Source organism: Thalassophryne amazonica, chromosome 19, assembly GCF_902500255.1.
Source record: "Thalassophryne amazonica chromosome 19, fThaAma1.1, whole genome shotgun sequence".
NCBI classification, from domain to species: Eukaryota; Metazoa; Chordata; class Actinopteri; order Batrachoidiformes; family Batrachoididae; genus Thalassophryne; species Thalassophryne amazonica.
This window is the reverse complement of record NC_047121.1, coordinates 22,751,278-22,763,902: the sequence shown is the minus strand read 5'-3', so window position 1 is coordinate 22,763,902 and position 12,625 is coordinate 22,751,278. Positions and strand designations below refer to the sequence as shown.

Below are 12,625 nucleotides of genomic sequence, written 5' to 3'. Positions count from 1 at the left end.
TCAGTTCAGCGCACACACCAACGTGTCACTATGTCTGTTTGCAAAGCCACACTCGTGGGGACACTTAGACAGATTTCACATCTAGCTCGAAAGTGTTCGTCTGCTGACTGTTTTCGTAATGATAGTGCAAATGGCCACACATTTTCTAAGTGTCAAGCGAGTGGTGTTAGATGTTCGTGTGTGTTAACTGGAATTTGGCCAACACCTGCTGCGAGCGGGTTTGATGGGCACTCACAGGGCACACTCTGTATTTCAGCCGCTGGTGTGCGCAAATATTTATAGCAACAGGTGTACGAGGCGTTGGAAGCAGCTACGATTTTACACTTATTGCATACGATTCCTACTTCATGCCAGTTCAACCAAATTCTATCTGTGAAGTGGCCCTAAAGGACTTGGTAGCTTTATTGCATGAAGCTGCATACCAAAATATCTCTATGAGTGGGCCACAAGCGTAAACACTACTTGTGTTCTTCTTTTGTAACTGTCAAACATTTAAATGTAATACAAATAAATATAAATAACTGTCATGCAATTTCAATGTATAGACTCAATTTTACACTCGACATGATTGCACCACCTATATTAAAACCACGCCCCCCCCAAACACAGTCACCTTGGTTCAGTGATTACTTGCGTGACCTCAAGCATAAGGCTATATAGGACTACAACGGAAATGGCTTAGTTCAAAATCGGACGTATTCCACCTCACGTGGTGTGATGCCATCTTAGACTATAAGCAGGCACTACTGGCTACAAAGCGGACCTGTTACTCTGATTTGATCAACAAAAACAAGCATAACTCAGAAGTTCTTGTTCGACACGGTGGCAACACTTTTTCATGGACAATCACCTGTAAGTCGCTTTCCTTTTACAGCACACAATTTCTTGGATTACCTCGGAAAAAAAATAGACGACATTAGGTTGAACATATCCCAGCATGCCTTAACCCAGCCACTACACCCTGCTGTTGAGGTGGGTGCCATTACTGAGGTATTACCTAGATTTACAGAATTTGATAGTATCTCACTAGGCGTGCTGACAAAACGCGTAATGTCTACAAAAAGCACAACCTGCTTATTTTGGTCCCACACCAACAAAACTGTTTAAGGACCTGTGGCCCATTCTTGGGCCGACTCCTGGAAATGATTCATCTTTCATTAACCTCTGGATCTGTTCCTAAATGTTTCAAAACTGCAGTGATTAAACCATTACTTAAATCTAATCTTGACACTCGTGTATTGAAAAACTATAGGCTGATATCAAATCTATCATTTTGCTCTAAAATTCTAGCTCATGGACTGTCTTACTGAGAAGAATCTTTTCAAGCCACTGCAGTCTGCTTTTGGAAAATATCTTTCCACAGAGACAGCTCTCACTAATGTGGTGAATGATCTGCTTGCAATGGATTCGGACACCACTACGGTTCTGGTGCTGTTAGATCTTAGTGCTGCGTTTGATACCGTGGATCATCATATTCTGCTCGATAGGCTGGAGAATCATTTTGGGATTCCTGGGAATGCCCTTGCATAGTTGACATCATACCTGACCAGTCTTTCTCACTGTGTTTTGTACAGTAACACAACCTCTAAACTTAGTGACATGAAACTTTGGCTTCCACAGTGGTCTGTCTTAGGCCCCCTGCTTTTCTCCCTTGGGCACATATTGCAGCGTTTTGGGATGGTCTTTCATTGCTATGCTGATGATACTCAGTTATACAGTTGTGCTCAAAAGTTTACATACCCTGGCAGAAGTTTAGCTTGGTTTTTTTTTTTTTGGCTATTTTTCAGAGAGTATGAATGATAACACAAAAACTGTTTCACTCATGGTTAGTGGTTGGGTGAAGCCATTTATTGTCAAACAACTGTGTTTACTCTTTCGAAGTCATAATGACAACACAAACTACCCAAATGACCCTGATCAAAAGTTTACATACTCCTTAATACCGTCTGTTGCCACCTTTAACATCAGTGACAGCTTGGAGTCTTTTGTGGTAGTTGTGGACGAGGCTGCCACTGAATATGTCTTGGACTTTACTTACATTAATTACAAAGAAATACAAACAGTATGGCACTTTATGGTAAATCTGCATGGAATAGACAGTTCTCAAAAACTGAGTGACTGTGCAAGAAGGAGAAGAGTGAGGAAAGCCACCAAGACACCCAGACAACTCAGGAGAAGTTATCTGCTTATGTGGCTGTGATTGGAGAAATTGTGCACAGTGCAAGCTTTGCATTTCGCATCACTACTCTTAGCTTCATAGTGGAGTAGAGCAGAGAAGGATTTTCTTTCACCAAAACAGATCAAATCCAGGCTTGCATCTCAGATGTACCTTCTGGCAATTTGTAGCTTAACTTTCAGATCTTCTTTTTAAGAAAATCCTCCTCTATACCACTTCATCATGAAGATGTATAACTGGTGATACAAAATGCAAAACTTGCCCTGTGCATAATTTCTCTAATCACAGCCACGTAAGCCTACAACTTTTTCTGGGTTGTCTGGGTGTCTTGGTGGCTTTCCTCACTCTTCTCCTTCTTGCACAGTGACTCAGTTTTTGAGAACTGTCTACTCCATGCAGATTTACCATAGAGTGCCATATTGTTTGTATTTCTTCATAATTGATGTAAATAAAGTCCAAAACATATTCAGTGGCAGCTTTACCATCAGAGAGCCTCGTCCACAACCACCACAAAAGACTCAAAGCTGTCGTTGATGTTAAAGGGGGCAATACGCAGTATTAAGGACAGGGGTATGTAAACTTTGATCAGGTTCATTTGGGTAGTTTCGGTTGTCATTATGATTTGAAAAGAGTAAACACTGTTGTTTGCCAATAAATGGCTTCACCCAATTTGGCTTCTCTTCACTGGCTTTCTGTCCCTGTGAGATCAGATTTTATGATTCTGCTACTAACCTATAAAATTGTTCATGGACTGGCAGCTCCCTACTTAGCTGTCCTAATTAAACCCTACGTACTGTCCCGGGCTCTGAATGAAAAGTCTGCGGATCACATAGCTTTCTCTTATCGTGCCCCTGTTCTGTGGAATGATCTCCCTGCATCAATAAAACAGCCAGATTCTGTAGAGCAGGGGTGGCCAATTTCGGTCCTCGAGAGCCACATTCCTGACACCTCCCTGCTCCAACACACCTGAATCCAATGAAAGGCTTGTTAGCAGACTTTTAATGAGCCTTTCATTGGATTCAGGTGTGTTGGAGCAGGGAGACAACTAAGAGTGTCAGGAATGTGGCTCTTGAGGACCGAACTTGGCCACCCCTGCTGTAGAGACTTTCAAGTCCAGACTTAAGACGCACTTATTTTCCTTTTCGTATGACTAGCAAACTGGCATAGTATGTTACGATGCTTTTTACTCTTTTAATTCATTTTATTAGGAAATGGAGCAGGCCACAGCCTCAACTTTATCTAAAGTCTGGGTCTTTTAGTCAAGCTTAGGGCTTGTGGCCGGCGATCACCTTAGTATTTCTTCTGTTTTTCTTGGTTAATGCTAACAGATTATACTGTATTTGTTGTCTTTCCAATGCCTGATTCTGTTTTTTCTCTGTTTGAGGTGCAACTCCATCCAGAGATGGGAATGATATCTGCGTCTGCAACCCTCCCGTCCTGTACACCGGCAAAATTTCCTGTATATTCATTTTGTAAAGTGTTTTGTCAATTGTTTTGTCATTTGTGTCCGTAGCATGGCCCAAGCAGAGGGTCACCGCTTTGAGTCTGGTCTGCTTGAGGTTTCTTCCTGAAATCATCACAGGGCGTTTTTCCTTACCACTGTTGCCTGTGTGCTTGCTGTGGTGGTTGGTAAGGTTAATCCTTACTTGTGTGAAACGCCTAAATAAGGTAACTTCGTTGTGATTTAGCACTATATAAATTAAAATAAATTAATTAAATGTATGCATATGAGTGTAGTTCCAACATAGTAAAAAATACTTAATTTAATTTAATACACTAGAGTGACACAACTTTGAACTTTACCTCTGAAATCAAATGTATTTCTCAAATTGAGTTCAAAAACATATGGCAAAGGGGAAAAACATGCTGTAAGAGAAAAAGAACAACAATAAAAGTGACATTTCCATAAGCGCTGCTGAGTAAACACGGTGCTGACTGGTTGGTTCCACACCTGCAGCAGGTGGAACAGCCAGTGTTCCGCCTTCTGCATTTCCAGTCGGTTTCCTCAGCAAATAGCACATCCTGTTTGGAGTCTCTCACTCAAAAGGTTTTGTAACTCAGAATCCTCTGCACTTTTACAAGTCACGGTAGGTGCTCTTACAGTTTTTTATTCACTGGTTTAGTTATCTGTATGTGGAAATGTAGTTTATGTGGTTTTATAAGAGCAAATAAACACATCAGTACAGCTAGTATTGAATTTCAAATCTACAAAATGTGTTTTCATGACTAATTAAAATGTTCTTGTCTTTCAATTCTTGTTTTTATTATGGTTTGAATAATTTAGTTCACTGTTGACAGCTTTGTTTTGGAGGAACTGACTTCTTCTTACTTTTTAGTAAGCTGAATATGGACAAGCAGTGTCCATATTCAGGCGCTCGGATGACCAGGAAAGGTTTCTGTGTCTCCATTTGTGGCCCTAAAATATGGAATAAACTAACGGAGGAACTCAAGTGATGTCCAAATATTATTCAGTTTAAATATCAATATAAAGAAATTATGTTCTCTAGATATGTGACTGATGGAAAAAAAAATGAGTTTATGCTCTATGAGTTGCTGAATTGTGAATGTAGTTTGTTCGGTTTGTTCTTTGTGTCCTATGAGTTGCAGTGATTAAGTGGTTGAAATGGGAAGTGGGAATAAATGTTTTTTTTTTGTTTTTGTTTTTTTTGCTTCCCCCCATTCCTTTTCGGACTGGATTTAACTGGATGGATGCATAAGTTTTTTTTTTGTTGTTGTTGTTTTTTAATATATATACATATGTACAATTTTTATTTCTTTGGTTAATGGGGTAGGCATCTACAAGCTTTGCTTCTGCCTAACCCCTTTCGGCCGTATGGGTGCGCTGTTGGACTATTTTCTCTTTTTCTTTGTTGGACTATTTTTTTGGACTTTGTGTGTTTTGTTAATTGCTTGGTTCTTTTTGTGCCGAAATGAATTCAAAATCAAAAAAAGAAAACCCATTGTTATGTTCGAAAAAGAATAGGCAGAACTATCTAATGGTGCGTTTACACATAGGCGGGACATGTTACGAATTTCATATTTGCATCATTCTTGGCATATTTCTGACATTCTTAACGTGACTTAACACATCTGAATAGGTTTCTTAATAATGCGTGTTGGTGAGTGATATTCGTGATTTTCGTGGAGCATGTTTTTGGCTGTCAAAACATCTTCCACGAATGTCACGCGCCATCCTCATTTTGCCTCATGCCGTGGAGGTCGCAACTGAGCGTGTTGATCCGTCTTGATTAGTGGTGATCCTTAATAGAGTGTGACAACGTTCTTCTCTGACGTGCACACAGTTAAACCCTGCTGCACCGCATTCAGTTTTATTGCTGCAGTATGCTGAAGGACAGTGATGCCAAGTCAGCTAAAAGTTTTGTTCCAATGCTCATCAGTGCAGTCCTGCAGGTGTTCCACATGCTGCATGTGCCTGATGTTTGGGTAAACACGCAAGATGAGAGCCGTGTGGAGCCACACATCCGGCTTTCTCCGTCTCCTCTTCCTCTCTGTGCCACTCCATGGTACATAGCCCAACTAAGCATGCAGTCACAAAGTTCTTTTGTTGTGGATTTTGAGAAGCAAACTGAAGCGATCTGAATTGTTCAGCAGCTGATGGTGTGATGAATGTGTGTGTGTGTGTGTGTGTGTGTGTGTGTGTGTGTGTGTGTGTGTGTGTGTGTGTGTGTGTGTGTGTGTGTGTGTGTGTGTGTGTGTGTGTGTGTGTGTGTGTGTGTGTGTAAACAATTCCCCTCATTCACAACGTGACAGAATGTAATGATACGCTGTTACGCGCAATATCGCGGAACATTATTATTGACCATGTGTAATGGTTCCTGATAATTCGCCAGCAACATGTGCCATTAATTGTAACGTGTGGTAACAGGTTGCAGCAGTTCCTGAGGACACCTGACGCCTCTGCCCTGAATGATCACATTCGTGATCAGCACCCAAGAATGTATACTTCATGGCATTCGTGACTTGTCATCATTATGTGTAAACGCAACATAATATATAAAGCTGACCGCATGTGTGTATGTGTTCACTATGCACAGCCACAGCAATTAAGCAATCAACACCAAACTTGCAATGGTGACTGGCGGAGGTGGAGTTCACTGGGGCCCTTATGCCTGGTTCACATGGCAAGATAATTATGCCGATTTCGGACCCGATCTTCCCCTTCCGACAATCTTAAGGATGCTCCGATTATCGTGATGATGCTGAAGATATTCTTTTCAGATATTCCTGCCATGTGGTGCATTAAGAGCGCTCTAGTCTGCTTGGAAGGACATCGGGAGTGCTTAGACCGCAAATCGTGGATAGTCAACATGTTGGATTGTCTTGACCCGATACCCCAGCGGGTGTGGTGTCCCCTGACCGCAAAAGAGCATGCAGCCTGCTGAATGTGACGTGCAGCCAATCACAAAGTGAGGTGATGGACGCACAGGGCGGAATCCAAAATCAAAATGGCTGTTATGTCGCGCAAGAAAGTCCGGTGGTCGTGCTGTCTCCACTCCTTAAACCAATGCCTTTTCTTTTTCTTTTTGTACCATTTTTTTCTCTGTTAGAAATAGTCCACAGACTATCTCCATTGCTTCTTCCTCATCCACCATGTTTGTTTACTCTGAAGTTACATTTAATCTCAAGAGATTTTGCGAGATTTCCTGTCTGACCTGGGAATGTTTGTGTGTGAAATCTGTTCATGTGTGGTCTGTTGTTTTTACCATGTGGCTGCACACCACACAATGGATGACCAAAACTGTTAGATCTCTAATTTTTTTAGCTCCTTGTGTGTGGTCTCTCAGGTATTGGAAACCTACTGACAATTTGAAAATCTTGCCACATGAACAAGGCATTAGTTTGAAAGCGTACATGCGCAAACACACACAAACACACACACAGCCTTATATACTAGATCACGACCGGGTCACTGGAGCCCTTATTTTTGTAGTTCATGTGCTACTCAGTTCAGGTAGCAAGCATCACATTTAATTTTTTTTTTTTTTTTGGGGGGGGGGGGGGGGGTCCTTTTTTAATGTATATATTTTCACAATTGATACATGCATAATTTCCATTGGTTATTGTAATAGATCTGACTCATGATGATGTTTTTCTTCTCTGCCTTAAATCTAATTTATTAAAAATATTTCATCCAAATAAAAAAATTGTACGGTCTAAAAATGATCCCTTGGGTATTGTACATGTAATACTCTTTAAGCTAGACTTACTCACTTCACTTATTCACTTCATGAATTTGCTTAGTAATTGGGTTAACTTAATCTCTTTTTTGTCATTTATGTTTTTAACAAAATGCAAGTCAAAGCATTGTGAGGTGTTACACCTCATTATGTAACAAGCTGCTTTGACTTTTTCTCTCGTTTTGAGTAGAGATGGCATAATACCACTTTTTCATGTATTATACAATGCTGATGCTGGAACTTTCAGTATCTGCTGATGCCAAGTCCAGTCTGGTACCATTTGTCCTGTCTTAAAATAACTAAACTGTTAGTTAATATATCTTTTGTGGCTGTACTTTCTTAACCTAGCCAGAGTGGTGGCCAAGTGGTTAGTGTGCTTGGTTTTAGTGCCAAAAGTTCCTGGTTAAAACTCCACCCCTGCCACATTTCTCCATGTAATGTGTCAGGAAGGGCATCTAAAAACGTGTGCCAAATCAACACGCAGGTCCGCCTTGGATCTACTGTGGCAGCCCCGAGTGAAAACAAGAGGGCAGCTAAAGAAACTACTTTGTTTACTTGTTAACCTAGGCATTTAACAAAAAGTCATCTCAAACTCTGAACCAAATTTTCTACTTCCCTGAAGGAAAACAGAGTCCTCAACATGTTTCGGATGTGACAAGCAGTATAAGCAGTATAGATGGTCTTCACTGCCATTTGTTGAAATATCCCATAATCCTTTGCACGCCACAGAGTTGCTGCAGTTTAAACAGCACAGAGAATCCACATGACGACAATTGTAAATGAACATTATATAACCAAAATGTACATTTTTATGCTTTTCATCACATTAATAAGAGGCTGCAGCAACTCTCTGGCACGCAAAGGATTATGGGATTATTTCAATAGGGCGAATACTGAATGAACACTGCCATCTACTGGCAGTAGAGACCCTGAAAACCTGCTGAAACAAATATTCCAGATAATCCATGTCTGCTACGTTTAATCCATGTGGAATTTAATGAACGCAAACCAATTTTCAGACATTTTTATATATATATATATATATATATAACTCTGGAACAAAGAGGACAAACAGTGTTGTAAAGGACAATAAGCAGGACATTAAAGAGTAAACTTCACTTTCCCCCAGAAAGACATGAACAGAAAACGATTGCAGCTCACACAACCTGAGTTTCTGAACCTGAACCTGAGCATCTATAAACCCAGAGAATATATTCATGAGAGTTTTAGGCACAATATGCAAAGAGTTTAATGCTGTTGTCCATGTGCAGCAGTTAAAGTACAGCCTGATCAGAGTGTCTCAGTGCATTTCTCCTGTCGTGAAACTTTACCCATAATGCACTGCAGCATGTGTGTCTGTCCAAACACTAAAACCTTCAAAATGTATGCATTTCTTTAAAACTAAAACATACAGACGTGACATTAATTTAAATAACTTGTCTGGAATTAGTTTGGTTAAAATTTTAAACATAAGTTAAAATTGTATGCCTGTTGATGACTTGCATGATATGCTGACGAGTCTGTATAGTGTAAAGAGAAATGATCTTTATTATTCCTCCTCCTCCTCTTTTTCCTTGGTCACCGGGTCTCTTTTGTTGACAGAAAGCTTATCTGACACAGAAGCGCTGGCTCATTGTTGTGTAAAATCGTGTCCTACATAGCTATGCTTTGTACTTATTTAAATTTGGTGCCTGAAAGCAAGTGTTAAGCAATTATACTGCTTCCATGCTTTTAGCTTCATGTCCGTTGTTCCTGTATGTTGTCTTTCTTTGGGCCAACAGTCAGTGTCAGCTACAGAATTGTAAATATTTTAATAAACAATGATGAACATCAAGACCTCTTTCATTGACAGGTGTGTACAGGATAAATAAGTGAACCCAAGTTTGATTGATTCTTGTGACAACACCAACTACAAACTTGTTTCCCTTTTCAATCCCACTTAACTGTTTTTAACACTTTCCTTCCATCTGTTTTTCCCCTCTCTTGTAGATTATGCTTGTCTTTCCCTTTATCTCTTCTCCTCTCTGGTGCTAGAGTGTTCTCCCAGCTTTTCCTCTTTGTCAATCCCTTTGTTTTCCTGTGTTGCTCTCTCCATCTAGTGAACAGTTATGGCAACGATGACGATGCCACCAGCTCCTCCGACAGCGAAGAAGAGATCCTTAAACAGTTTGAGATCTCGCTGTCGCGTTCACAGAGTTTTCGCACTGCGGAAACTAACAGCGGAAAACCTCAGTCCCAGCTGACCCAGCCAGGCCCGGGCCGACACCACAAATTCACTCGGCTGCTGTCGGACAAGGAAGAGGGTAGCACAGAGCCATCAGACTGTGAAGGTGTGGTGCGGCAACTGCTATGTTCTCAACACACAGAATCATAAATACACAGACACTGTTTAGATAAATACACATTTATCATTTTAAATAAGTCGTCCCGATATTGTTGGTAAAATGATAAATACACATTTATCATTTTAAATAAGTCGTCCCGATGTTGGTAAAATCTTACAGCACCACCAACTCTATGAAGCAGTGCAACAGGCCAAAGAATAACACACACACAATGTTAAGAAGATGGCTGATTAAAATCTTTGTTAGTTTGCTGAATCTTGCTTCATCTTTGACCTGTCATTCTTACTATACTACCAACACTTTGTCCCATCTCTCCTTGTGATTTGTAGTTGTTGTCACTGTCCTTTTTGGTATTTGTAATTATTTCTTAACTTCTTGGAGGATAATAAGAAACATATCCAACACAAAGATTCACAAAATAAGATCATCATTGTCTTTAAATATATAATGTGGATAACTGTTTTACATTGAAAAACAAAAATAAATAAATAAATAAATGTAAGTAAACTTTTGAATCACCACATCAGTGCTGTGGTTTGAGGCTATAAATGAACCACAGCACTTACAGACTGCTCTTGTTCATTGTTTTTATAATTGATTGTGGTCAAATCAAACATGCTGTTTTTAAATATTTTGTAGAATAAAATAATTGTGACCTGTGGAATACTGTCCCACTCTTCTGGAGGAGTTGGATATACCGATCCTGAGCTGGGGTGGTAGCATATGGTCTGGGGTGGGGGGGGGGGGGGTGGGGGGTGATAAATCATTGTCCTAAACTGTTGAAACGACGTCTCAAGTGGCTGATGGTAGAGAAGTGGACATTACAGTGTGCAGCAACAACTCTAGTGGACATCCCAGCACTGAGCATGTCAATGGGTGGTCTTTTATGGTCTACTGGTTAAGCATTGGGCTTGAGACCAGAGGATCCTCTGTTTAAATCCCTGCCTCAACGGAAAATCACTAAGGGCCCTTGGGCAAGGTCCTTAATCCCCTAGTTACTCCCGGTGTGTAGTGAGCGCCTTGCATGGCAGCATCCTGACATTGGGATGAATGTGAGGCAATATTGTAAAGTGCTTTGAGCGTCTGATGCAGATGGAAAAGTGCTATATAAATGCAGTCCATTTACCATTTATCATCCCCTTTACAAGAATTGTTTGAGTATTGTCTGAGCTCATGTTCATTCAGAAGCGCTACAACATGCCACACCTGTCTGGAGAGAACAGTGTCTCATAATGTCTAAACACATTTGTGCATGAAACACAATAGGAATCAACCTGTTGTACTAAAGAAAAAAAATAGAAATCTTTTACCACACTTTGTGAAATATTTGAAAATTTTGTGCATTTATAATTTTGTTCAGTGTACATTTATAATATTTAATTTTCATTTTATTGTTTCACATTCGGGCAGCCGGTTGACTTGGTGGTTAGCACTGTTGCCTCACAGCAAGAAGGTAATGGGTTCAATTCCCACCTTTAGCCTTTCTGTGTAGAGTTTCCATGTTCTCCCTGTGTTTGTGTGGGTTCCCTCCAGGTGCTCCAGCTTCCTCCCACATCCAAAGACATGCAGGATAGGTGGATTGGAAACTTTGAAAAAAATTAATTGTAAGTGTGCGTGCGGGGGTGAATCTGTTTGTTTGTCTGTTGGTTGCCTTGTGACAGACTGGCATCCTGTCCAGGGTGTACCCCATTTCACGGCCTATGACTGCTGAGATAGGCTCCAGTGCCCTGTGATCCTTAATTGGAGTAAGAGGTTGAAGATGAGTGAGTGAGGGTTTCACGATCCGTATTGTATTGACAGAACAACTAATTGTTGTGAAAGTGTAGGAACACGGACCCACAACAGGGGGCGCAATGAATGGACAATGGAGGAAGTAAAAAACAAGATTTACTACTGAAACAAGCACGAGTAGTATAACAAACACAATGTTTAGGGTCGAATCCGCTGGTGTCGTGTGGGCAGGCTCGAAGATAGGAGACGTCCGTCTCAGTCGAACCGGAACCACCCAGATCTCCACTGCCACCGAACCCCGGAAATACTGGAACCGCCAAGTCCCGAATTCCCAGGTGGCCACTGCCTCCGCTCGTCGGATCCGGTACTGCTGGCAGGAGAGAGCAAGAACACACAGGAGTGGATGAACGCACCCAGTACAGAGAGGGGAGAAGCCGCCTCCACCTCTTGGCAAAGTTCAGCAGGAAGGTGAGTACTTATCCAAAGAAGGAGGGTCTCAGTAGTCACCAGTCCTGAAAGGTTTAACAAGTTTATCAATCACAGAATATGCTGCAGAGAATGTTACCTTGGTCTTAGGCGATATCTCGGCACTGAGGTGGAGACGCCGTCCTCCTGATATACCTCGGTGCTGAGTAGAAACAGCTGTGTTTGGTGATGGGTGACAGCTGTCACCCAGATTACTCCCATGATGTGGTAGCGCCCTCTGGTGCCTGGAGCCCGCACTCCAGGCAGGGCGCCCTCTGGTGGTGGTGGGCCAGCAGTACCTCCTCTTCAGCGGCCCACACAACACTAATGCCATTATTCCACACAGTTCAATACAGTAGGTGGCGATATGCACCTCTAAAGCTGGTTTGCAGTCTGCTGATAAACACGAAGAAGTAGTTTTAGTTTTGTTATTAATTGATGTATTAAGTGTTTTCAGACAATGAATCTATTTGAATTGTATCCTCTGATAATGTTGCATAATGTATGTTTGTGCAAGTTGCGCCAAGACATATTTCTGAGTTAGCTCTGTCAGGTTATCACGGGAATCACAAATTTTTATATTCAGTAGGCCTGAATAAATCATGAAGCAAGAAATTCTTGGTTACCATGGTAACCAGAGTGCTTAAATTATTTCCACTTGTTCATTCTACATATGTTTGCATACATCAGTTAAATGGAGTCGAACATTA

General features: G+C 41.1%; 1 protein-coding gene across 3 annotated transcripts in view; it reads left to right on the top strand.

Moving 5' to 3' along the window:
- Positions 1-12,625, top strand: part of syt16 (synaptotagmin XVI) — a 101,531-nt gene that overhangs the window by 55,537 nt on the left and 33,369 nt on the right. For 2 of the 3 annotated variants that reach the window (XM_034159421.1, XM_034159422.1), the window contains exon 3: positions 9,474-9,704. The exons of the other annotated variant lie outside the window; for it this stretch is intronic. In XM_034159421.1, coding sequence (XP_034015312.1) covers positions 9,474-9,704 — 231 coding nt within the window. The remainder of the gene's footprint in view (positions 1-9,473; positions 9,705-12,625) is intronic. 3 annotated transcript variants of the gene reach the window in all.